We start from the raw sequence: 25,101 nt of genomic DNA, 5'->3' as shown, positions 1-25,101 counted from the left end.
AAATTTGTTCCTCGTTGGTTGTTGTAGAACTACAATTGTGCATGCTGGGAGTTGTAGTTTCACAGCAGGATGGAGACGATTATTATACAGGATACAAACAATAGATTTTTCATGATGAAGTTTATTAATAAAGTTCAGGAGTTCACAATGTGACATAATATGGTTTATACATTGGGAGATGATACACATGGTATATACATGGATTCTGGAAGCAATAAGATATGTAAAATAATCATCTTCTTTCCTTATTCTTATATGAAGTCACTTGGCCGAGAGTTAGAGAAGAAAATGAGATGTTTGTTACTTAGTATAAAAGCCTGTATAAAGCCTGTTATATGCAGTTTTATCCTCAGGAGGGCGCTGCTCCAGTCTATGTCGCTGTTATCATCACTATACACCAGATGACATCATACACACTCATGTATCACTACATTCTTACACTGGTATGGGATTAGGAAGATCTGCTACAGCGCCCCCCTCCATGGTGAATAGGTCGATAATTCTGTGTTGTTTTTTTGAGTCTCAGCTCCATGTTTTCTAATACAGGGCTGCAAATCGTCTAAGTAGACATAAGGTTACCAGATAACATTGCTCTGCAGTCACCAGTAGGGGGAGCTCAGGAGCTTACTGTATACTGTGTTATTATTGAACTCAATGAGTATACAGCATACTCCGCAGCTCCCCCTAGTGGTGGCCACAGACAGAATTTTATCATTTATCACAATGTTCTCATGCAGCAGAGTATTATGTCCGGTCGCCACCTCTAGCCCAGTGTTTACCAACGTTTTCCGGCTTAGGCCCCCCCCTACCAAATAATTGTTTCAAAAAGAAGAAAAATAACAGTTTTGATGCAGATTTTAGCCCAGATTATGGATTTACAGGTGACATCTTTCAAATATATTTGTTTTACTTGTAAAAATAGAAAAGTTCACCAAAATCAAACTGCACTGTGTGAAAGTGACCTTATACCTGCAGCCCCCTGTACAGCCCACCCAGGACACAGCAAATGTCACCTTCTACCATCCCCCGATACAGCAAATTAACCTAGGTGGAGACCAATAATAAGATCTGTGACCTCTCCATCTAAGACGTCCTGAATCCTGGGAGAGAAACCACAAAAACCTCCCGGAATATTTTATCTAATAATACAAGAAATTTCCTACAATAAAACCTTCATTACTAGAGGACAATTGTTACAGAAATGACCATTTATTAGTCACCAATCACCATTTTCATTATTATCTTCATCATTTCATGAATCCATTAAGTGTGAATGTGGTCATATCTGTAAGTACGAGGAGGTGAATTACACTCTGTGTCTATGATGGACCCTCACAGCCCCCGCCCCAATATCTTTATAGAATCATTATATACATATAGTGCAGCATGAAGGGACTCAGTGAAGGTGTCAGTGAAGGTGTGTAAGTGTCTGATGGGGTCACACAGCTCATAGAAGGACAACTGCCCGGCCTCATAATCCAGACAGATCCTGAATCTATTACTGGAGATCTGGTGAGGTAACGGGATGTCTTTACTGTCATGTATCACTGAATACTGATTATTACACCACTGCCCTCCATATAAACCCCAGGACTTGTTATTACTTCCAATGACTGACTGCTGCCCCCTCCTGGCTATACTGGGATAACACATCCCCACTCTCCACAGCCATGATTCCCTGATCTCCACATCCCAGTAATGTCGCCCTGAGGTAAATCTCCTGATACTTATCACCTGAGGATAATCCTGGAATCTCTCGGCTGTTTCTGTACGATCCTGTGTTATTTCTGTCCATGTTGCAGTTTTCAGGTCGTCTGATATTCGGATATTATTACCAGCCGTGTTTACATCCAGTAATATGTCTGCAGGGCCCTGCCCATAGATCCCTCCCTCTCCTGCAGCCGTTACCTCCCCCCCAACACCCCCAGTCCTGACTATTACACCATCACCCCCATATTCTGTACCTGACACAGGTAAATCTTGGGTGTGACTGGGCAGAGATCGGGCGCTGGGGGGTTGTGGCCTCATTTCTTCTGGTTTTGGGGGTGAGATGGTGTGTACATATATCATTATATCAGAGAGACCTGCATGTAACATCCCTGTAATTCCATCCACATCTACATCATGTGTCTTATCATGTCCCCCTGTGTCCTCATCACCTCCCCCCTCCTCAGGATCACACAAGTCACCTGTGTCTGGATCCTGTAAGACAGTCAGTGGATCAGTCATGTTACACAGCTCCTCAATGTGCCGCATCTTCATGGACAGCTCGGCCTTCTTTATCTCCAGCTTCTGGATCAGAGCAGACAGTGACAGTGACCGCTGCTCCTCCTGCCTGGAGATCTCACTCAGGACCTTCTTCTCCAGGTCGTCCAGTCGTCTCCTGATGTCTATAAACAGGGCAGTGACTCTCTCGGCTTCTCCAGATGCTTTCCCTTGAGCTTTTCTCCTGCTCTCCTTCAGACTCTGGACTCTTTCCTCAGTCTTCTTCCTCTTTGTGATCAGTTTCTGGAGAACATTTCTCAGTTTCTTCTTCTTCTTCTCAGAGGCCTCATCCAGTATCTCCACCCGATGTCCTCGATGTTCTCCGGCCAAACTACAAGACACACAGATACAAGCAGCGTCCTCAGTACAGTAATATTCCAGGACCTTCTTATGGACAGAACATTTCCTCTTCTCCAGGTTGGTGCTGGGATCACATAAGACGTGTTCTGGTGACTTGCTGTGGACTCTCAGATGTTTATCACACAGAGAAGCTTCACAGAGTAGACAGGACTTCACAGCAGGTACAGGAGAGTGAATACAGTAAGTGCAGCAGATCCCGGTGATCTCCTCCTGATGGCGCTCAGTAGACCGGACACGTTCTACTACATTACGTAGAGTTATGTTCCTCTGCAGTACAGGCCGGTTCCTAAACCTTGCTCTACATTCAAGACAGGAATAAACTCCAGACTCGTCCTGTGTATTCAAGACCTGATCAATACAGACCCGGCAGAAGTTGTGTCCACATCTCAGGGTTACAGGATCAGTATAAATGGTCAGGCAGATGGAGCAGAGCAGCTCGTCTCTCACATCAGCAGATGCCATGGCTTCAGGATTTACAAGAAACGAACCTGAAAGTATCTTACAGGGCGTGTTCCAGCACATATGACATTACACAACCTGCAGTGAGAGATGACTATTAAGGCCTGGTTCACATCTGCATTCCCTGAACGGAATTCTGAACGCATTGACAAGCAGTGAGTAGTGAAAGCACACGGACTCCACAGACTATAATGGGGTCCATGTGTTTTCCACGCGGTGTCCACACGAGTCATTCGGAGAGGAAAGTAGTTCATGAAATATTTTTCTCTCCGCATAACTCATGCGGACACTGCACGGAAAACACACGGACCCCATTATAGTCTGTGGAGTCTGTGTGCTTTCACTACTCACTGCTTGTCAATGCGTTCGGTATTCCGTTCGGGGGATCCCCATGTGGATTCCCTGAACGTAATGCTGAACACAGATGTGAACTGCGCCTTACTCTATAATCTGCTAGATGGGATCAGAGGTCGTGTCATTTAAGAAGTTGGATTCTCCAGGTTTATACTTGGCTCCCATTAGAGTGTCAGCTCCTGTGATCAGAGCATTCTCTCTCTCAGCCTCCCGCTCTCCTCATTGTGCAATATTGTAATATATCAATGTGTCTATTTATCTGTATTTTATCCATATAAAGACGACTAGATGAGCGTCACTACTCTTGTACAATGGTGTAATTCTCCATGGACGTCTATTCACTGGTGTGAGATAATTTTAGATTGCATCAAATTTATGAAAATGTATGTACACAGTGACTGTACCAGCAGAATAGTGAGCGCAGCTCTGGAGTATAATACAGGATAAGTAATGTAATGTATGTACACAGTGACTGTACCAGCAGAATAGTGAGCGCAGCTCTGGAGTATAATACAGGATAAGTAATGTATGTACACAGTGACTGTACCAGCAGAATAGTGAGCGCAGCTCTGGAGTATAATACAGGATAAGTAATGTAATGTATGTACACAGTGACTGCACCAGCAGAATAGTGAGCGCAGCTCTGGAGTATAATACAGGATAAGTAATGTAATGTATGTACACAGTGACTGCACCAGCAGAATAGTGAGCGCAGCTCTGGAGTATAATACAGGATAAGTAATGTAATGTATGTACACAGTGACTGCACCAGCAGAATAGTGAGCGCAGCTCTGGAGTATAATACAGGATAAGTAATGTATGTACACAGTGACTGTACCAGCAGAATAGTGAGCGCAGCTCTGGAGTATAATACAGGATAAGTAATGTAATGTATGTACACAGTGACTGCACCAGCAGAATAGTGACCGCAGCTCTGGAGTATAATACAGGATAAGTAATGTAATGTATGTACACAGTGACTGTACCAGCAGAATAGTGAGCGCAGCTCTGGAGTATAATACAGGCTAAGTAATGTAATGTATGTACACAGTGACTGTACCAGCAGAATAGTGAGTGCAGCTCTGGAGTATAATACAGGATAAGTAATGTAATGTATGTACACAGTGACTGTACCAGCAGAATAGTGAGTGCAGCTCTGGAGTATAATACAGGATAAGTAATGTAATGTATATACACAGTGACTGTACCAGCAGAATAGTGAGCGCAGCTCTGGAGTATAATACAGGATAAGTAATGTAATGTATGCACACAGTGACTGTACCAGCAGAATAGTGAGTGCAGCTCTGGAGTATAAATCAGGATAAGTAATGTAATGTATGTACAGAGTGACTGCACCAGCAGAATAGTGAGCGCAGCTCTGGAGTATAATACAGGATAAGTAATGTAATGTATGTACACATTGACTGCACCAGCAGGATAGTGAGTGCAGCTCTGGAGTATAATACAGGATAAGTAATGTAATGTATGTACACAGTGACTGCACCAGCAGAATAGTGAGCGCAGCTCTGGAGTATAATACAGGATAAGTAATGTAATGTATGTACACAGTGACTGTACCAGCAGAATAGTGAGCGCAGCTCTGGAGTATAATACAGGATAAGTAATGTAATGTATGTACACAGTGACTGTACCAGCAGAATAGTGAGCGCAGCTCTGGAGTATAATACAGGATAAGTAATGTAATGTATGCACACAGTGACTGTACCAGCAGAATAGTGAGTGCAGCTCTGGAGTATAAATCAGGATAAGTAATGTAATGTATGTACAGAGTGACTGCACCAGCAGAATAGTGAGCGCAGCTCTGGAGTATAATACAGGATAAGTAATGTAATGTATGTACACATTGACTGCACCAGCAGAATAGTGAGTGCAGCTCTGGAGTATAATACAGGATAAGTAATGTAATGTATGTACACAGTGACTGCACCAGCAGAATAGTGAGCGCAGCTCTGGAGTATAATACAGGATAAGTAATGTAATGTATGTACACAGTGACTGCACCAGCAGAATAGTGAGCGCAGCTCTGGAGTATAATACAGGATAAGTAATGTAATGTATGTACAGAGTGACTGCACCAGCAGAATAGTGAGCGCAGCTCTGGAGTATAATACAGGATAAGTAATGTATGTACACAGTGACTGTACCAGCAGAATAGTGAGCGCAGCTCTGGAGTATAATACAGGATAAGTAATGTAATGTATGTACACAGTGACTGTACCAGCAGAATAGTGAGTGCAGCTCTGGAGTGTAATACAGGATAAGTAATGTAATGTATGTACACAGTGACTGTACCAGCAGAATAGTGAGCGCAGCTCTGGAGTATAATACAGGATAAGTAATGTAATGTATGTACACAGTGACTGTACCAGCAGAATAGTGAGCGCAGCTCTGGAGTATAAATCAGGATAAGTAATGTAATGTATGTACACAGTGACTGAACCAGCAGAATAGTGAGCGCAGCTCTGGAGTATAATACAGGATAAGTAATGTAATGTATGTACACAGTGACTGCACCAGCAGAATAGTGAGCGCAGCTCTGGAGTATAATACAGGATAAGTAATGTAATGTATGTACACAGTGACTGTACCAGCAGAATAGTGAGCGCAGCTCTGGAGTATAATACAGGATAAGTAATGTAATGTATGTACACATTGACTGCACCAGCAGAATAGTGAGTGCAGCTCTGGAGTATAATACAGGATAAGTAATGTAATGTATGTACACAGTGACTGTACCAGCAGAATAGTGAGCGCAGCTATGGAGTATAATACAGGATAAGTAATGTAATGTATGTACACAGTGACTGTACCAGCAGAATAGTGAGCGCAGCTCTGGAGTATAATACAGGATAAGTAATGTAATGTATGTACACATTGACTGCACCAGCAGAATAGTGAGTGCAGCTCTGGAGTATAATACAGGATAAGTAATGTAATGTATGTACACAGTGACCGCACCAGCAGAATATTGAGCGCAGCTCTGGAGTATAATACAGGATAAGTAATGTAATGTATGTACACAGTGACTGTACCAGCAGAATAGTGAGCGCAGCTCTGGAGTATAATACAGGCTATAACTCAGGATCAGTACAGGATAAGTACCTATACTCGAGTATAAACTGACCTGAATATAAGCCGAGGCCCCTAATTTTACCACAAAAATGTGGGAAAACCTATTGCCTCGAGTATAAGCCGAGGGGGGTTAATGCAGCAGCTATTGGAAAATTTCAAAAATTAAAATGGTCGTAGTTTTTGGGTACAGTAGTTGGGGTGTTTTGGTTGTCTGTCTGCCCCTTCCCTGAGCTTGAGGACTGGGTTTTTTGTTCCCCACTTGGAATTCAGTCTGGCTGGATATAGGGGATCTGCAGTGCTCCTATTAACCCTTTCCCGACGGAACAGGAGCACTGCAGATCCCCTATATTCAGTAGACCGGGCACTTTCAGAAACAGGGATACCTAATGTTATGTGTTTCACAATAATTTTCTACTTTTATATGTATTCTAGGGAAAGGAGGGATTTGGAACTTTAATTTTTTTATTATATTTTTTTAAAGCTTTTTTTTTTTTTTTCACTATTTTATGGTAGATTCTATACATTACTATTGCGGCTGGTCATAGACCCCTCGCCCCAAAAAATAAATAAATAATGGTTTTTCTTTTGCTTGACTCGAGTATAAGCCGAGGGGGGCTTTTTCAGCACAAAAACTGTGCTGAAAAACTAGGCTTATACTCGAGTCTATACGGTAATGTTTCAATAATTTTTATTAAGGAATTATTTACATTTTTTATAGTACAACAATCATAGATTAAGAAACAAGCAGTCATTAAGTTACATTAATTCTCAAATAAGTAGATATTAAGGGGAAAACATAAGACAAGACAAGAAACGGAATGGAACGTGAAAAATAGATATGTGCGGGGGGTGGCAGCTGTCGGCTCTTAACATTGTGTTACCAGCAGTTGGTTTTCTATATAAGTAGCTGATGACTATAGCGTATCTGTGGGTTGATATTAGGAGTATTTCTTTCCCAACAGATGTATTCCATAGGTTAAATGAGGGAATTAAGCAATGTATGAGTGTGAAGGTCAGTAAGGTCAGGAAGGATAGCAGAGCCGCTCCTGCTCATTGATATACATCTGTCCTACTATGGTCTGTTGGGATTGGTTAAGCAAACAGATTAGCTAGAATTTCATTGGTGGATTAATGTCACATGACCTGAAGAGAGTAACACAGAGATTCATTCATAAGGACATAAATACGTGATAGACACTTGAACCGATGAAATTCAGAGTATTCCATGCATTACCGGTCATAGAGTAAAACATGGGACGAATATGGAAATGAATGAAATTTAAAATAATCCCCAATTTATGATTCATTCTGCCTAAAAGAACTGAACTCTGGGCACCTAGAAAGTGGGAAGCTGTTGTGCTTGGATTATTTATATATTATGTAGAATTAAACAGAAAACCATATATTCTGTATGTTAAACAGTTAATAAACTGATGTCATCTACAGTATGTGATACAAAACATGAGACTATAGAGAAATGTCATAGTCAATATACAAGAAGATGCCTGCCACTGATCAGACAGAGATTCAACGCAGCTTCATCTTTATTATAACATATAAAAACGCCAACAAAACGCACCCAATGGGAATGGTGTCTTATATTTACGGACACAGGTAATAAAAATACAAACAAAAAATAACCAAGATTTATTAAGAATCTATTTTATATAGTAAAGGCATAAGTTTATCATTTAAAAGACAAATAGATCCTAGGTCTCGTAGGGCATGGTGTGGCAAGGGGTTAATAGAGTAAATTGTGAGAAGAAAACCAGTGCTATACGGTGCTATTAAGTGTTAATAATCCTCATCTAGGACGCAATGGGGTCAAGGTGCAGTGTAGTTTATTGCTGCGGTATGTCCATATAGGAGAACTGATAAGCCGCCATATAGCGTCACTCCGCCCATATAGAAAATATTCCTTTAGATAACTGATATGTAACATTTTAGGACATGGACCCTGTATACAAGTGACCTGATGACCACCAATAAGGTAGCCAAGCATCTCCTGAAATACTCTGTGCTCTTATCAATGACGTCACACCTTCAAAGATCATGATGCCATTGTTACTGATGAGCGGCCGCTCCATTCATTTCTATGGAGCTCCTGGGCATAGCTGAGCGCTGGACTCGCCGATCTCCAATAGTCCCATAAAACTGAATACAGCTGCAGTACGTGGCAGGGTACGAGGGAATCCTGTTCTTGTGATCATTGGGGGGGGGGGGTCCCAAAAGTGAAGAGGGGATCACTTTGTCACATCAGTTTTTATGATATTGTGCAAAATAGAGGTACATGATAAAATTCTTTTACCTAAAGTCACCTCTAGGGGGAGCTCAGGAGCTTCCTGCATGGCATTATACAGATGAGCTCCCCCTAGTGGTGGCTGTAGGCAGAATGTATCTTTATCTCTATGCCGGGTTTTTGGAGTTGTGTATTGGTAAATGGAGTTTACCCAGCACAGAATGTAGGACATGAGCTGTAGATTTACTCCAGTCCTCACATAATCTCATCTCGCTGCCCCCGGTATTCTGATCAGCGGCCATCACTATCTACAGCCCTTATGTAGACTGTACTCTGTCTCCCTCCTGTGGCACTTTAGGAGAATGCAGGCATTGGCTTTGGTGTTTCTTTTCTTCCTTTCTGATATGACTATAAATTTGTTCCTCATCAGTTGTTGTAAAACTACAATTGTGCATGCTGGGAGTTGTAGTCTCACAGCAGGATGGAGACGATTATTATACAGGATACAAACAATAGATTTTTCATGATGAAGTTCATTAATAAAGTTCAGGAATTCACAATGTGACATAATATGGTTTATACATTGGGAGATGATACACATGGTATATACATGGATTCTGGAAGCAATAAGATATGTAAAATAATCATCTTCTTTCCTTATTCTTATATGAAGTCACTTGGCCGAGAGTTAGAGAAGAAAATGAGTTTTTTTCCACTTTGAAATAAAAACAAGATCTGTTATATGCAGTTTTATCCTCAGGAGGGCGCTGCTCCAGTCTACGTCACTGACATCATCACTATACACCAGATGACATCATACACACTCATGTATCACTACATTCTTACACTGGTATGGGATTAGGAAGATCTGCTACAGTGCCCCCCTCCAGGGTGAATAGGTCGATAATTCTGTGTTGTTTTTTTGAGTCTCAGCTCCATGTTTTCTAATACAGGGCTGCAAATCGTCTAAGTAGACATAAGGTTACCAGATAACATTGCTCTACAGTCACCACTAGGGGGAGCTCAGGAGCTTACTGTATACTGTGTTATTATTGAACTCAATGAGTATACAGCATACTCCGCAGCTCGCCCTAGTGGTGGCCACAGACAGAATTTTATCATTTATCACAATGTTCTCATGCAGCAGAGTATTATGTCCGGTCGCCACCTCTAGCCCAGTGTTTACCATCGGTTTCCAGCTTAGGGCCCCCCTACCAAATAATTGTTTCCAAAGAAAAAAAATAACATTTTTGATGCAGATTTTAGCACAGATTATGGATTTACAGGTGACATCTATCAAATTTTTTTATTTTATTAGTAAAAATAGAAAACTTCACCAAAATCACACTGCACTGTGTGAAAGTGACCTTATATCTGCAGCCCCCTGTACAGCCCACCCAGGACACAGCAAATGTCACCTTCTACCGTCCCCCGATACAGCAAATTAACCTAGGTGGAGACCAATAATAAGATCTGTGACCTCTCCATCTAATGGGGAGTTCACACGGAGTTACGTGCCGCGAGATTTGGCATGTAGACGCCGCGGGACTCTTTGCGTGCCGTACACGCTCCCATTCATTTCAATGGGAGCGGGGAGCGTATGCGCTGCGCTAGTTTGCGGTCGTGCATTTATTCACGGCCGCAAACTAGCGCGGCGCATATGCTCCCTGCTCCCATTGAAATGAATGGGAGCGTGTACGGCACGCAAAGAGTCCCGCGGCGTCTACGTGCCAAATCTCGCGGCACGTAACTCCGTGTGAACTCCCCCTAATGCTAGGTTCACACTAGCGTTCTCCTGTCCGTTCTGTGGTTTCCGTCTTCTGCATGCCAGAAGACGGAAACCACAGACCGGGTCCGGCCGTGAGCGGCGGTGAGCGTTTTAGGCTCTCCGCCGCGAAACCGGATTTTTTTTATCCGGACAGAGAGTACTGCATGTCCGACTCTGTATCCGGATTATAAAACCCGGTTTCGCGGCGGAGAGCCTAAAACGCTCACCACCGCTCACAGCCGGACAGCTTTCTCACCCATTCAAATGAATGAGTGAGAGAGACTCCTGCAGGTTTCCGTATCCTTCCTCTGTTTTAGGCAGGAAACGGAAACCTCAAGTACGGAGTTCACAACGCTGATGTGAACGAGCCGTAAGACGTCCTGAATCCTCGGAGAGAAACCACAAAAACCTCCCGGAATATTTTATCTACTAATACAAGAAATTTCCTACAATAAAACCTTCATTACTAGAGGACAATTGTTACAGAAATGACCATTTATTAGTCACCAATCACCATTTTCATTATTATCTTCATCATTTCATGAATCCATTAAGTGTGAATGTGGTCATATCTGTAAGTACGAGGAGGTGAATTACACTCTGTGTCTATGATGGACCCTCACAGCCCCCGCCCCAATATCTTTATAGAACCTCCCCATAGACATAACACAGCATGAAGGGGCTCGGTGAAGGTGGCAGTGAAGGTGTGTAAGTGTCTGATGGGGTCACACAGCTCATAGAAGGACAACTGCCCGGCCTCATAATCCAGACAGATCCTCAATCTATTACTGGAGATCTCATGAGGTAACCGGACCTCTTTACTGTCATGTCTCACTGAATACTGATTATTACACCACTGCCCTCCATATAAACCCCAGGACTTGTCATTTCCTCCAATGACTGACTGCTGCCCCCTCCTGTCTATACTGGGATAACACATCCCCACCTTCCACTCCCATAATCCCCTGATCTCCAAATCCCAGTAATGTCGCCCTGAGGTAAATCTCCTGATACTTATCACCTGAGATCAATCCTGGAATCTCTCGGCTGTTTCTGGATGATCCTGTGGTATTCCTGTCCATGTTGCAGTTTTCAGGTTGTCTGATATTTGGATATTATAAGCAGCCGTGTTTACATCCAGTAATATGTCTGCAGGACCCTGCCCATAGATAGATTGGGCGCTGGGGGGTTGTGGCCTCATTTCTTCTGGTTTTGGGGGTGAGATGGTCTGTAGATATGTCATTATATCAGAGAGACCTGCATGTAACATCCCTGTAATTCCATCCACATCTACATCATGTGTCTTATCATGTCCCCCTGTGTCCTCATCACCTCCCCCCTCCTCAGGATCACACAAGTCACCTGTGTCTGGATCCTGTAAGACAGTCAGTGGATCAGTCATGTTACACAGCTCCTCAATGTGCCGCATCTTCATGGACAGCTCGGCCTTCTTTATTTCCAGCTTCTGGATCACATCAGATAGTGACAGTGACCGCTGCTCCTCCTGCCTGGAGATCTCACTCAGGACCTTCTTCTCCAGGTTGTCCAGTCGTCTCCTGATGGCTATAAACAGGGCAGTGACTCTCTCGGTTTCACCAGATGCTTTCCCTTGAGCTTTTCTCCTCCGCTCCTCCAGACTCCGGACTCTTTTCTCAGTCTTCTTCCTCTTTGTGGTGAGTTTCTGGAGAACATTTTTCAGTTTCTTCTTCTTCTTCTCAGAGGCCTCATCCAGTATCTCCACCTGGTGTCCCCGATGTTCTCCGGCCAAACTACAGGACACACAGATACAAGCAGCGTCCTCAGTACAGTAATATTCCAGGACCTTCTTATGGACAGAACATTTCCTCTTCTCCAGGTTGGTGCTGGGATCAGTTAGGACGTGTTCTGGTGACTTGCTGTGGACTCTCAGATGGTTATCACACAGAGAAGCTTCACACATCAGACAGGACTTCACAGCAGGTACAGGAGAGTGAATACAGTAAGTGCAGCAGATCCCGGTGATCTTCTCCTGATGGGGCTCAGTAGACAGGACACGTTCTACTACATTACGTAGAGTTATGTTCCTCTGCAGTACAGGCCGGTTCCTAAACCTTGCTCTACATTCAAGACAGGAATAAACTCCAGACTCGTCCTGTGTATTCAAGACCTGATCAATACAGACCCGGCAGAAGTTGTGTCCACATCTCAGGGTTACAGGATCGGTATAAATGGTCAGACAGTTGGAGCAGAGCAGCTCGTCTCTAACATCAGCAGACGCCATGGCTTCCGGATTTACAAGAAATGAAACTAAGGTGTATCTTACAGGGCGTTTTCCAGCACATATGACATTACACAACCTGCCCTGGGACTATTAAACCAACAAGTGACAGAGACATGACCTCTGATCCCATCTAGCAGATTATAGAGTAAGGCCGGGTTCACATCTGCGTTCGGTATTCCGTTTGGAGAGTCCGCATGGGAACCCCCCAAACGGAATACTGAACACATCGACAAGCGGTGAGCACTGAAACACATGGACTCCATAGACCAGGGGTCTCAAACTCAATTTACCCGGGGGCTGCTGGAGGTAGAGTCTGGGTGAGGCTGGGCCGCATCAGGTTTTCCCAATTTTTTTTTTTCTAAAAGTCGCCATATTCTGACAGCCGTAACTTTTTTTATACATCCGTGTACGGGGATGCATAGGGCGTCTTTTTTTGCGGGGCCGGGCGTACTTTTTAGTTCTACCATTTTCGGGAAATGTTATTGCTTTGATCACTTTTTATTAAAATTTTATCAGAATCAAAACAGTGAAAAAACGTCGGTTTGGCACTTTTGACTATTTTTCTCGCTACGGCATTTACCGTACAGGAAAAATATTTTATAGATTTTGTAGAGTGGGCGATTTCGGACATGGGGATACCTAACATGTATGTGTTTCACAGTATTTAACTACTTTTATATGTGTTTTAGGGAAAGGGGGTGATTTGAAATTTTAATACTTTTTATATTTTTTAATATTTTTTTTTAATTTTTTTTTTGCATATATTAGACCCCCTAGGGGTCTGATTACTAATGCAATGCATTACAATGCTAATGCATTGCAATGCATTGCAAAAAAATCATCATTTCTTTTGCAGGCTGAATTAATGCCAGAATTAATGCCCAGCCAAAATTAATGCTCAGCCAGAATTAATGCCCACGCACACAACTCAGATCTGCGTCTGGAGGACGCAAATCTGAGTTGAATACAGAAGTGACTAAAGCAAGGAGCTGTCACAGTTCAGCTCCTTGCTTTGCCACTGCATTCCGGCTAGTCGCTGTGTAGACGTGATGTAATGACGTCACATCGTGCATGCAACTGTGTGAGAGCGAGAGAGAGGCGCGGAGAGAGCGGTGGGGGAGCGAGGAGAAGGTAAGTTTAATGTGTACACTGAGGTTTATGTTTATACTTGGCCACCATTAGAGTGTCAGCTCCTGTGATCAGGGCCATATCTCTCTCAGCCTCCCGCTCTCCTCATTGTGCAATATTGTAATATATAAATGTGTGTATTTATCTGTATTTTCTCCATATAGAGATGACTAGATGAGCGTCACTACTCTTGTACAATGGTGTAATTCTCCATGGACGTCTATTCACTGGTGTGAGATAGTTTTAGATTGCACCAAATTTATCAAAATGTCTCACCTAGGAGGCTGAATATAGAGTAAAGCTATAGTCATATGACAGACATCACAGACAGGGACTAGTCACATGACTGTTGTATTGGATCATCAAAACATAGGTAATGTCCTATTTTTGTCTATTTTCATGGATCCCTCCAAACACTGTAATCTATGGGGGATCCATAAAAAGACAAGTATAAGAGAAGTATAAACTATGAACTATGTCATCTGTCTGCACAACAACGACTCCAAGAGGCCTCATATCCTTCTGCATCTGCAGCATCTGAGTGGCCAAAAGTCATGTTACGGTACCGGTTGCGCCGTTAATAGCGGGTCACCCCTCTACGAGCCCTGATAACTGCTGCAAGACGATGAGGCCTGGACTGCACAAAGTGTTGGAAGACTTCTGGAGGGATACCGATCCACGCAGTCTGCACTGCAGCCCACAATTGGTCCTGTGTAGTTGGCGCCGGGTCCATGGAGAGGACACTGGTATCCACAGCATTCTATAAATTCTCTATGGGGTTGAGGTCGGGCGAGCGGGCAGGACAATCGAGGGTCATGAGGTCACTGATGTGTTCATTAACCAGTCCCGTGCCACCAACGAGCGATGACATGTTGCATTGTCCTGTTGATACACAGCATTCCCATTTGGGAATTCCAACACCAGAGAGAAGTGCAGATGGTCTGCCATAAGTTGCACGTATCAAGCACTGGTCATTGATCCCTGCACCCGAATAATGGGGCCCAATTGCGACCAGACCATGACGGAGCCACCTCTCATCTGGACACCTCCCTGTTGATGCAGGATCCATGACTTCATGGGGCATACACAACACTCTCACACACCCATCGGCTCTGTACAATTGGAACTGCGATTCATCAGACCATGCCACACACAGCCACTGTTCCATGGTCCAATGACTATGGTTGCGGGCCCGTGCCAGTCTTCGAGCTCTGTATTGCGGCGTCAACAAAGGGACATGGGTTGGGCATCGACTGTTGAAGCCTATGCGATGCAGTTCTTGTCATACAGTCCTGGTGGAAATGGGGTCCTGGCGCCCCACATTGAAATGAGTTGCGATTTGACCGTACAGTAGACCATCAAGAGCCCCGTATGACTCTGCGGAAGTGACGTGACGTCTGTTCATCGAACACTCGTGGTCAACCAGTGTGCCAGTTTACGCGGTTGTGAACGTTGTCTTTGCAATATTGCAGGTCCACCTGAGACACTGTTGACCTGGGAGACCCAAATTCCCGGGTAATCTCCAAAATGCTGTGTCACATACATCTTGCACCGATTATCTTCCCACGTTCAAAGTCACTTAACTCACAACGTGCTGCCATGTTCACGAGACACCTGTCTGCATCAGACTGCTCAAATATCCTGGCTACACTAGCGCCGTAGGCCGTCTCACGTCACACTGAGCGTCATATCCAACACAACCGGCACTGGGACACGACTTTCTGTGACTTTTGGCCACTGAGTTGAGTAGTTGAAAATCTTTCACAAACTCTCACATTTATAATATTAGTAGGATAAGTGAACAGGCAACTGGTCCCAACAAAATCAGCACATTCAACTTCTCTAATCCTCTGTGCTGCTGTTACATCCCACTTTACACTATTCTTATATTATATTAGGTCACTGCCCCTTGCACTTGAAGCTTTTATATCACCATATAATACTTTTGTCTCTCACCATCAGTGCCCTCTCCACTTCACAAGATACACCTACCCAACACACATATAGGAACTTGCGTGCTATCGACACCCAGCACCTCTCAGATACTCTGCAGTCCTCTCTGCCCCCCATCTCTTCGATCTCCTGTCCCTATCTGGCCACCAATCACTATAATGAAACCCTTAAAAATGCATTGGATGAGGTGGCTCCCCCCTCCACTCATAAAGTCCCACATAAGAGGCAGCAACCCTGGCACACGCCACAGACACGATTTCTTCAGCGGTGCTCTAGGTGTGCTGAACATCTATGGAGAAAATCACGTTCACCTGCAGATTTCCTCCACTTCAAATTTATGCTTAAAACATATAGTTCTGCCCTTCACCTCGCCAAACAAGACTACTTCACCGCCCTCATCTCTTCTCTCTCCAGCAAACCTAAAACTTTTCACTCCTTACTCACACCCAAGGTGCAGACGCCATTCACAGACCTTAGTGCTGATGACCTGGCCACTTATTTCCATGATAAAATTGATAAGATCCGTCAGGAAATAACTGCCCAAGCCGCAGGTGGCATTGATCCCATCACATACCATAGCAATGATCCCCTCACCAACCGCACTTCAGACTGTCTATTCTCATCTTTTGAACCTGTTACAGAAGAGGAAGTCTCTCAGCTACTTTCTTCATCTCTCCCTACAACCTGCAGTAGTGACCCCTTCCCCTCACACCTTCTCCAGTCTCTGTCGCCTGCTGTCACGACTTACCTTACTAAAATATTTAACCTCTCTCTCTCTCTTCTGGAATCTTCCCATCCTCCTTCAAGCATGCTGTTATATCTCCGCTATTGAAAAAACCCTCCCTGGATCCGTCCTGTGCTGCTAACTATCAACCAGTCTCTAACCTCCCCTTCATCTCAAAACTTTTGGAACGCCTGGTCTATTCTCGTTTAATCCACTATTTCTCTGCTAACTTTCTTCTTGACCCCTTACAATCTGGTTTCCGCACTCTGCACTCTACTGAAACGGCTCTCACAAAAGTCTCGAATGATCTAATAGCTAAATCCAATGGTGACTTCTCTCTTCTTATTCTTCTGGACCTCTCTGCAATTTTGACACTGTTGACCATCAACTTCTCCTCACTATGCTCCGCTCAGTCGGCCTCAATGACACTGCGCTCTCCTGGTTCTCCTCTTATCTCTCAGACCGCACTTTCAGTGTATCATTTGCGGGCTCTGTTTCCTCCCCTCTTTCCCTTGCTGTTGGGGTTCCTCAGGGCTCGGTCCTAGTCCCCCTGCTCTTTTCTCTCTACACAGCCCCCATTAGACAACCCATCGCCAGATTTGGCTTCAGGTACCATCTTTATGCTGATGACACCCAATTATACACATCTTCCTGGGACATCACCCCTGCACTCATACAGAACACCAGTGACTGTCTCTCTGCTGTCTCTAATATAACGTCCTCGCTCTATCTGAAACTAAATCTAAGACTGAACTGCTACTGTTTCCACCATCTAATAGATCTGTCCCTGATATATCCATTGCAGTCTCAGGCCTTACTTTAACTCCTAGGCAGCAGGCCCGCTGCCTCGGGGTCATGTTTGACGCAGACCTTTCCTTCACCCCTCATATTGAATCACTCGCACGTTCATGTCACCTCCACCTCAAAAACATCGGACCCTTAGGCTGGAAAAGACTGAAAACAACAGGCTGGTATTATAAGGCTGAGAAGGGCCAAAAACCATGCCATTTCCACCCTTGTAGTGTCAGGATACTGCTTGTTATATCTGTCTGGCTCAGAAATATTGGGGGGAACCTATGTTGCTTCATAATTAGAAAAAAAATTACATAGGGTCCCCCCAATTTTTTATTACCAGGCAGATATAACAAGCAGCAGCAGCCTGACATTACAAGGGTGGTAAGGGCCATGGTTTTTGGCCCTTCCCAGCCTTATAATACCAGCCTGCGACCACCCCAATCCCCAGCATAATGAAGTCCGCCAGGTGTCAGCCATTTTCAAAGTGAAAGGCAGATAAGTCCTCAGTGGTTTCTGCAACTTGGATATTGTTATGCTGGAGCTCTAGAAAAGGGCACCAGCATAACAATAGAGTGGGGCATTATCTATGGGGTGAGTGGACTACATCTGCAGCTGCTGGGAGTTGTATTAATTGAAAGATTTGGGGGCAAAATAGGGGACAACAAAGCAGTTTTTTTGTGTTTGTATTGTAAAATTGGTACTTACCTTCTCACTGTCTGCAGGTCTGGCCTCCGCTGCTAGAATCCAGCCGCCGCGCTCAGCGTCAGGGCATCAATGACGCATGAGGAAAAGAGCTGCAACTGGATTGGCCAATCCGTTGCTAGGCTACAGGGGGCGGGCCCAAATAGCAGGGACATTCTCCCGCCGCTGTGCTACGCCGGCAGCCGGCCATTTTTATGTAGCGCTACGTAGCCAAGCCACCTAAACCTCCTCTGACCTGGGCAGCAGGGGCCCGATTGAAATGTCAGGGCCCCGATCAGTCCCCAGCCCTAACCACATCCCGATCCAGCCCTTGGACTGCTGTGGGCGCCAGGGGGCTGGCACATGGTGGCGGGCCAAAACCGGGCCCCCCCCAATTTTTCAATTTAGCCGGGCCCCTGATGCCAGTAGCAGTAATACTGGCCTATCGGCGGCCCTGAGTATAATACAGGATAAGTAATATAATGTATGTACACAATGACTGCACCAGCAGAATAGTGAGCGCAGCTCTGGAGTATAATACAGGATAAGTAATGTAATGTATGTACACAGTGACTGCACCGGCAGAATAGTGAGCGCAGCTCTGGAGTATAATACAGGATAAGTAATGTAATGTATGTACACAGTGACTGCACCGGCAGAATAGTGAGCGCAGCTCTGGAGTATAATACAGGATAAGTAATGTAATGTATGTACACAGTGACTGCACCGGCAGAATAGTGAGCGCAGCTCTGGAGTATAATACAGGATAAGTAATGTAATGTATGTACACAGTGACTGCACCGGCAGAATAGTGAGCGCAGCTCTGGAGTATAATACAGGATAAGTAATGTAATGTATGTAGACAGTGACTGTACAGCAGAATAGTGAGCGCAGCTCTGGAGTATAATACAGGATAAGTAATGTAATGTATGTAGACAGTGACTGCACCGGCAGAATAGTGAGCGCAGCTCTGGAATATAATACAGGATAAGTAATGTATGTAGACAGTGACTGTACCAGCAGAATAGTGAGCGCAGCTCTGGAGTATAATACAGGATAAGTAATGTAATGTATGTAGACAGTGACTGTACCAGCAGAATAGTGAGCGCAGCTCTGGAGTATAATACAGGATAAGTAATGTAATGTATGTACACAGTGACTGCACCGGCAGAATAGTGAGCGCAGCTCTGGAATATAATACAGGATAAGTAATGTAATGTATGTACACAGTGACTGTACCAGCAGAATAGTGAGCGCAGCTCTGGAATATAATACAGGATAAGTAATGTAATGTATGTACACAGTGACTGCACCAGCAGAATAGTGAGCGCAGCTCTGGAGTATAATACAGGATAAGTAATGTAATGTATGTACACAGTGACTGCACCAGCAGAATAGTGAGCGCAGCTCTGGAGTATAATACAGGATAAGTAATGTAATGTATGTACACAGTGACTGCACCGTCTATGCAGATTATTCTGAGGCTGCTATCACATTGTATATAAGGTATGTTCTTATATATATTTTAAATTTATTGGGTTTAATGGTGGACATAACCTTTAAACCAAATTTCATATCCTATTAATCCTATTAATATTATAAAGGTGAAAGTTTGTGAATTTGGATGTTTGTGGGTTTGTGTGTTTGGATGTTTGTTCCTCAATCACATTCAAATGGCTGAATGGATTTTGTTGAAATTTCACACACACACACACACACACACATATTGCCCAGGAAAAGGTATTAGGCTACTTTAAATGTGGGTCACTCACCCCAAATCGCCACCGTCACCCTCCAAAGAACCCTCCGGCTTGGCTGTAGCAGCTGGCATTCCGCCAGCGCTGGTCTGTCCACGCACCTCCTATTGGTGCATGGCTGGGTGAGCTATGGAGCCAGGGCTGCGGCACCATACGCTGGGGGATGCATGTGGGCGTGCTGATTGAGCAGGGACACAGTGAGGAAGATGGCAGCAGCCCACAAGATCCCGGTGCCGCTATTCCACACCGCCGACACACTCACTTTGCGGACGGCTAAAGAGGAGGCTGTTGCACCCGACACACCACATAACAGGTCAGTGCAGCGGGTTGGGGGGGGGGGGTGTCCCCGGGTCGGTGTCCCAGCTTGTGTCCCCAGGGATCAACCACATTCCCCCTGAACACATCATCCGTCGGGCATAATACTGTGTGCAGGGGCCACTATGGGGCATAATACTGTGTGCAGGGGCCAATATGGGGCATAATACTGTGTGCAGGGGCCACTATGGGGCATAATAAAGCATGAAGGAATGTGGCGAGGGGTCGGTTGATCAAGGTCTTTGGTGTCGGTCAGGAAGGGGGGGGGGGGTCATGTCAAAAGTCTGCCAGGGGGCCCCGCCATTTCTAGTTACGCCACTGTATATATATTAAGACAACACTAATAAACTACAGTGCAAACTGTGCAGAGAATAAAAAGCGCTGCCTATGTGAATAGATATATACAAGTATTCAGCTCAAATAATATCACCATATAGTGCCAAAATAATACTGTCCTATACTGTCACATAATTCCAACATATAGTGACAGCATGACTTTTGGATATGGGATGTCCCTCACTCCTTCCTAAATCCACCCAAACTACAGGAAATATTGACTTATCAACTTTAACTTATCCCCAGTATCATCAGTGTTATCAGAGCTGGAGACATATACAGGGATTATCAGTAAGGCCGCCATTACCATCACCACACTGTATATTTGATACCAGGCTGTGCCTCTCACCACAGAGTCTCCATTACATGTCACCTCCCAGCTCCACCATAGAGACCCTCAGTCCCCAGGAACAACCTGCATTATGTCTGTAATGTCTGTGGTAAATACATGAGGGGACTCTGTGACTGTATATATCCTGAGGTAATACTGCAGTATATATGATATATCAGCCCTGTCTGTGGTAAATACATGAGGGGACTATGTGACTGTATATATCCTGAGGTAATACTGCAGTATATATGATATATCAGCCATGTCTGTGGTAAATACATGAGGGGACTATGTGACTGTATATATCCTGAGGTAATACTGCAGTATATATGATATATCAGCCATGTCTGTGGTAAATACATGAGGGGACTATGTGACTGTATATATCCTGAGGTAATACTGCAGTATATATGATATATCAGCCATGTCTGTGGTAAATACATGAGGGGACTCTGTGACTGTATATATCCTGAGGTAATACTGCAGTATATATGATATATCAGGCATGTCTGTGGTAAATACATGAGGGGACTATGTGACTGTATATATCCTGAGGTAATACTGCAGTATATATGATATATCAGCCATGTCTGTGGTAAATACATGAGGGGACTATGTGACTGTATATATCCTGAGGTAATACTGCAGTATATATGATATATCAGGCATGTCTGTGGTAAATACATGAGGGGACTATGTGACTGTATATATCCTGAGGTAACACTGCAGTATATATATCAGCCATGTGTGAGGTAAATACATGAAAGGACTCTGTGACTGTATATATCCTGAGGTAATACTGCAGTATATATGATATATCAGCCATGTCTGTGGTAAATACATGAGGGGACTATGTGACTGTATATATCCTGAGGTAATACTGATGTATATATGATATATCAACCATTTGTGAGGTAAATACATGAGAGTACCCTGTGACTGTATATATCCTGAGGTAATACAGCAGTATATACAGTATAGTTGGTGATACTACTCTAGTAGTGCTGTGTAATGTGGTGACACCAGTGCTGTGTGAGGTGATAGACCCCAGTCTTATACTCCCTCATACAGCAGACATGTTCCCTCCAGGTCTTGTGATGAGAAAGAGGATGAAGATGGAGGAGACAGGAAGTGACATCTATTTCTAACTCCTCCCCCTACAGTAATACACTAGGCACCATATACTCCTAAAGCGGAATATACACAGATATATACTCCTAAAACTGAACCAGTCTGTATAAATATACACAACTACTGCACAAAGAGGAAACTGCTGATGTCTCCGGGGGTGTCTTAGTACTATCACATATAGACCAAATAACACCACCATGTAATAATACTGTAATATAATGTCACACAGTACTACTATACAGTGCCAGCATAAATCTACTATAGGCCTGGTTCACGTATACGGCCCGCAAAAGCTCCCGCGGCGTCTACGTACCAAATCACAAGCCAAAATACTCCGTGTGAACCCGGCCATATAGTGTCAAATGAATACTGTCACATGTAGCCCACTTATTAGCAGCTTACAGGGCCATGTTACTACTGCCATATATAATATTTGTGTTTTTCCTTTTCTTCTGTTTCCCCTGATGTTAGCGTTATTCTGCGAGTCTTTACGATGACGGTGGTACCAGGGACATTTATATATATACATACAGTATATATATATTGTATGGTGAATTATTGACCATGGCATCTAAAGTATTATAAGAAGATTTCTCTGATCTCAGCCGGTGCTGATCGCACTTGTGCACTTATCGTAGCGACATATAGGTATGGCATGGTGTGGCAAGGGGTTAATAAAGTAAATTATGAAAATCAGTGCACTGTGGTGCTATTAAGGGTTATTTACCCTCAGCTAGGATATAATGGGGTCAAGGTGCAGTGTAGTTTATTGCTGCGGTATGTCCATACAGGAGAACTGATAAGCCGCCATATAGCGTCACTCCGCCCATATAGAAAATATTCCTTTAGATAACTGATATGTAAGATTTTAGGACATGGACCCTGTACACGAGTGACCTGATGACCACCAATAAGGTAGCCAATCCTCTCCTGAAATACTCTGTGCTCTTATCAATGACGTCACACCTTCAAACATCATGATGACATTGTTATACAGCCTTGTCCTCGCCATCATCACTGAGAGAAGTCACTGCCCCCAACAAAATCAGCACACTTATCTGCTGTAATCCTCTGTGCTGCTGCTAGACTCAGCTCTTAGAGTAATTCTGTCCCCTCCCACTTGTCTACTTTCATCTCCTCCCATTACCCTATTGCCCTGTGCACTTGCAGTCTTTATATCATCATATCGATGAGTGGCCGCTCCATTCATTTCTATGGGGCTCCTGGATATAGCTGAGCGCTGGACTCACCGACCTCCAACAGTCCCATAAAAGTGACTACAGCTGCAGTACATGGCAGGGTACGAGGGAATCCTGCTCTTGTGATCAGTGGGGGGTCCCAAAAGTGAAGAGGGGATCACTTTGTCACATCAGTTTTTATGACCCCGTGTTAGCGTGATATTGTGCAAAATAGAGGTATATGATAAAATTCTTTTACCTACAGTCACCTCTAGGGGGAGCTCAGGAGCTTCTTGCATGGAGTTATACAGATGAGCTCCCCCTAGTGGTGGCTGTAGGCAGAATGTATCTATATCTCTATGCCGGGGATGTGGAGCTGTGTATTGGTAAATGGAGTTTACCCAGCACAGAATGTAGGACATGAGCTGTAGATTTACTCCAGTCCTCACATAATCTCATCTCGCTGCCCCCGGTATTCTGATCAGCGGCCATCACTATCTACAGCCCTTATGTAGACTGTACTCTGTCTCCCTCCTGTGGCACTTTAGGAGAATGCAGGCATTGGCTTTGGTGTTTCTTTTCTTCCTTTCTGATATGACTATAAATTTGTTCCTCGTTGGTTGTTGTAGAACTACAATTGTGCATGCTGGGAGTTGTAGTTTCACAGCAGGATGGAGACGATTATTATACAGGATACAAACAATAGATTTTCATGATGAAGTTTATTAATAAAGTTCAGGAGTTCACAATGTGACATAATATGGTTTATACATTGGGAGATGATACACATCGTATATACATGGATTCTGTAAGCAATAAGATATGTAAAATAATCATCTTCTTTCCTTATTCTTATATGAAGTCACTTGGCCGAGAGTTAGAGAAGAAAATGAGATTTTTGTTACTTAGTATAAAAGCCTGTATAAGGCCTGTTATATGCAGTTTTATCCTCAGGAGGGCGCTGCTCCAGTCTATGTCACTGACATCATCACTATACACCAGATGACATCATACACACTCATGTATCACTACATTCTTACACTGGTATGGGATTAGGAAGATTTGCTACAGCGCCCCCCTCCATGGTGAATAGGTCGATAATTCTGTAGTTTTTTGTTTTTTTTTAGTAAATGCTCCATGTTTAATAATAATACAGGGCTGCAAATCTCCTAAGTAGACATAAGGTTACCAGATAACATTGCTCTGCAGTCACCAGTAGGGGGCGCACAGGAGCTTACTGTATATTGTGTTATTATTGAACTCAATGAGTATACAGCATACTCCGCAGCTCCCCCTAGTGGTGGCCACAGACAGAATTGTATAATTTATCACAATGGCCTCAGGCAGCAGAGTATTATGTCCGGTCGCCGCCTCTAGCCCAGTGTTTCCCAACGTTTTCAGGTTTAGGGACCCCCTACTAAATAATTTTTTCCAAAGTAAAAAAATAACAGTTTTGATGCAGATTTTAGCACAGATTATGGAGGTGACATCTATCAAATAAATGTGTTTTACTTGTAAAATTAGAAAACTTCACCAAAATCACACGGCACTGTGTGAAAGTGACCTTATATCTGCAGCCCCCTGTACAGCCCACCCAGGACACAGCAAATGTCACCTTCTACCATCCCCCGATACAGCAAATTGACTTTGTGACACCTCAATGGAAACCAATAATAAGATCTGTGACCTCTCTATCTAAGGGTGAGTTCACACGGAGTAAAATGGAGTGTATTTTGGAGTGTAATTTTACACGTGGCGTTTCAGTAGCGTTTACGGAGCGTATTTAGGAGCGTTTACATGTGTAAAAAACCCACTTCCGTAAACACTACTGAAACACCACGTGTAAAAAAACGCTCCAAAATACACTCCATTTTACTTCGTATGAACTCACCCTCAGACGTCCTGAATCCTGGGAGAGAAACCACAAAAACCTCCTGGAATATTTTATCTAATAATACAAGAAATTTCCTACAA

At 43.8% G+C, this 25,101-nt stretch overlaps 1 protein-coding gene and 1 pseudogene across 1 annotated transcript; both read right to left on the bottom strand.

Annotated features, from left to right (window-relative positions):
* Nucleotides 1-1,055: 1,055 nt before the first annotated feature.
* Nucleotides 1,056-12,596, bottom strand: LOC142204097 (E3 ubiquitin/ISG15 ligase TRIM25-like). The gene is made up of 2 exons (XM_075275358.1): nt 12,242-12,596; nt 1,056-3,094 (listed from the first exon to the last, which is right to left on the bottom strand). Exons 1-2 carry the CDS (start codon nt 12,475-12,477, stop codon nt 1,333-1,335), a joined length of 1,998 nt encoding a protein of 665 aa, XP_075131459.1. The 5' UTR covers nt 12,478-12,596; the 3' UTR covers nt 1,056-1,332.
* LOC142203134 (tripartite motif-containing protein 14-like) lies at nt 7,666-12,034 on the bottom strand (annotated as a pseudogene).
* Nucleotides 12,597-25,101: the final 12,505 nt, after the last annotated feature.

Source organism: Leptodactylus fuscus, chromosome 5 (assembly GCF_031893055.1).
Source record: "Leptodactylus fuscus isolate aLepFus1 chromosome 5, aLepFus1.hap2, whole genome shotgun sequence".
In the NCBI taxonomy this organism is placed as follows: domain Eukaryota; kingdom Metazoa; phylum Chordata; class Amphibia; order Anura; family Leptodactylidae; genus Leptodactylus; species Leptodactylus fuscus.
This window is presented reverse-complemented; position numbering and strand designations above follow the sequence as displayed.

Excerpts from the sequence above, each read along its gene's own strand:
- LOC142204097 (XM_075275358.1), bottom strand. The coding sequence starts at position 12,477 with ATGTGTGAAGCTTCTCTGTGTGATAACCATCTGAGAGTCCACAGCAAG. Across the intron at positions 3,095-12,241 it reads GCCTCTGAGAAGAAGAAGAA|TGAAGCCATGGCATCTGCTG; the intron begins GAAACTGAAAAA and ends TCTTGTAAATCC.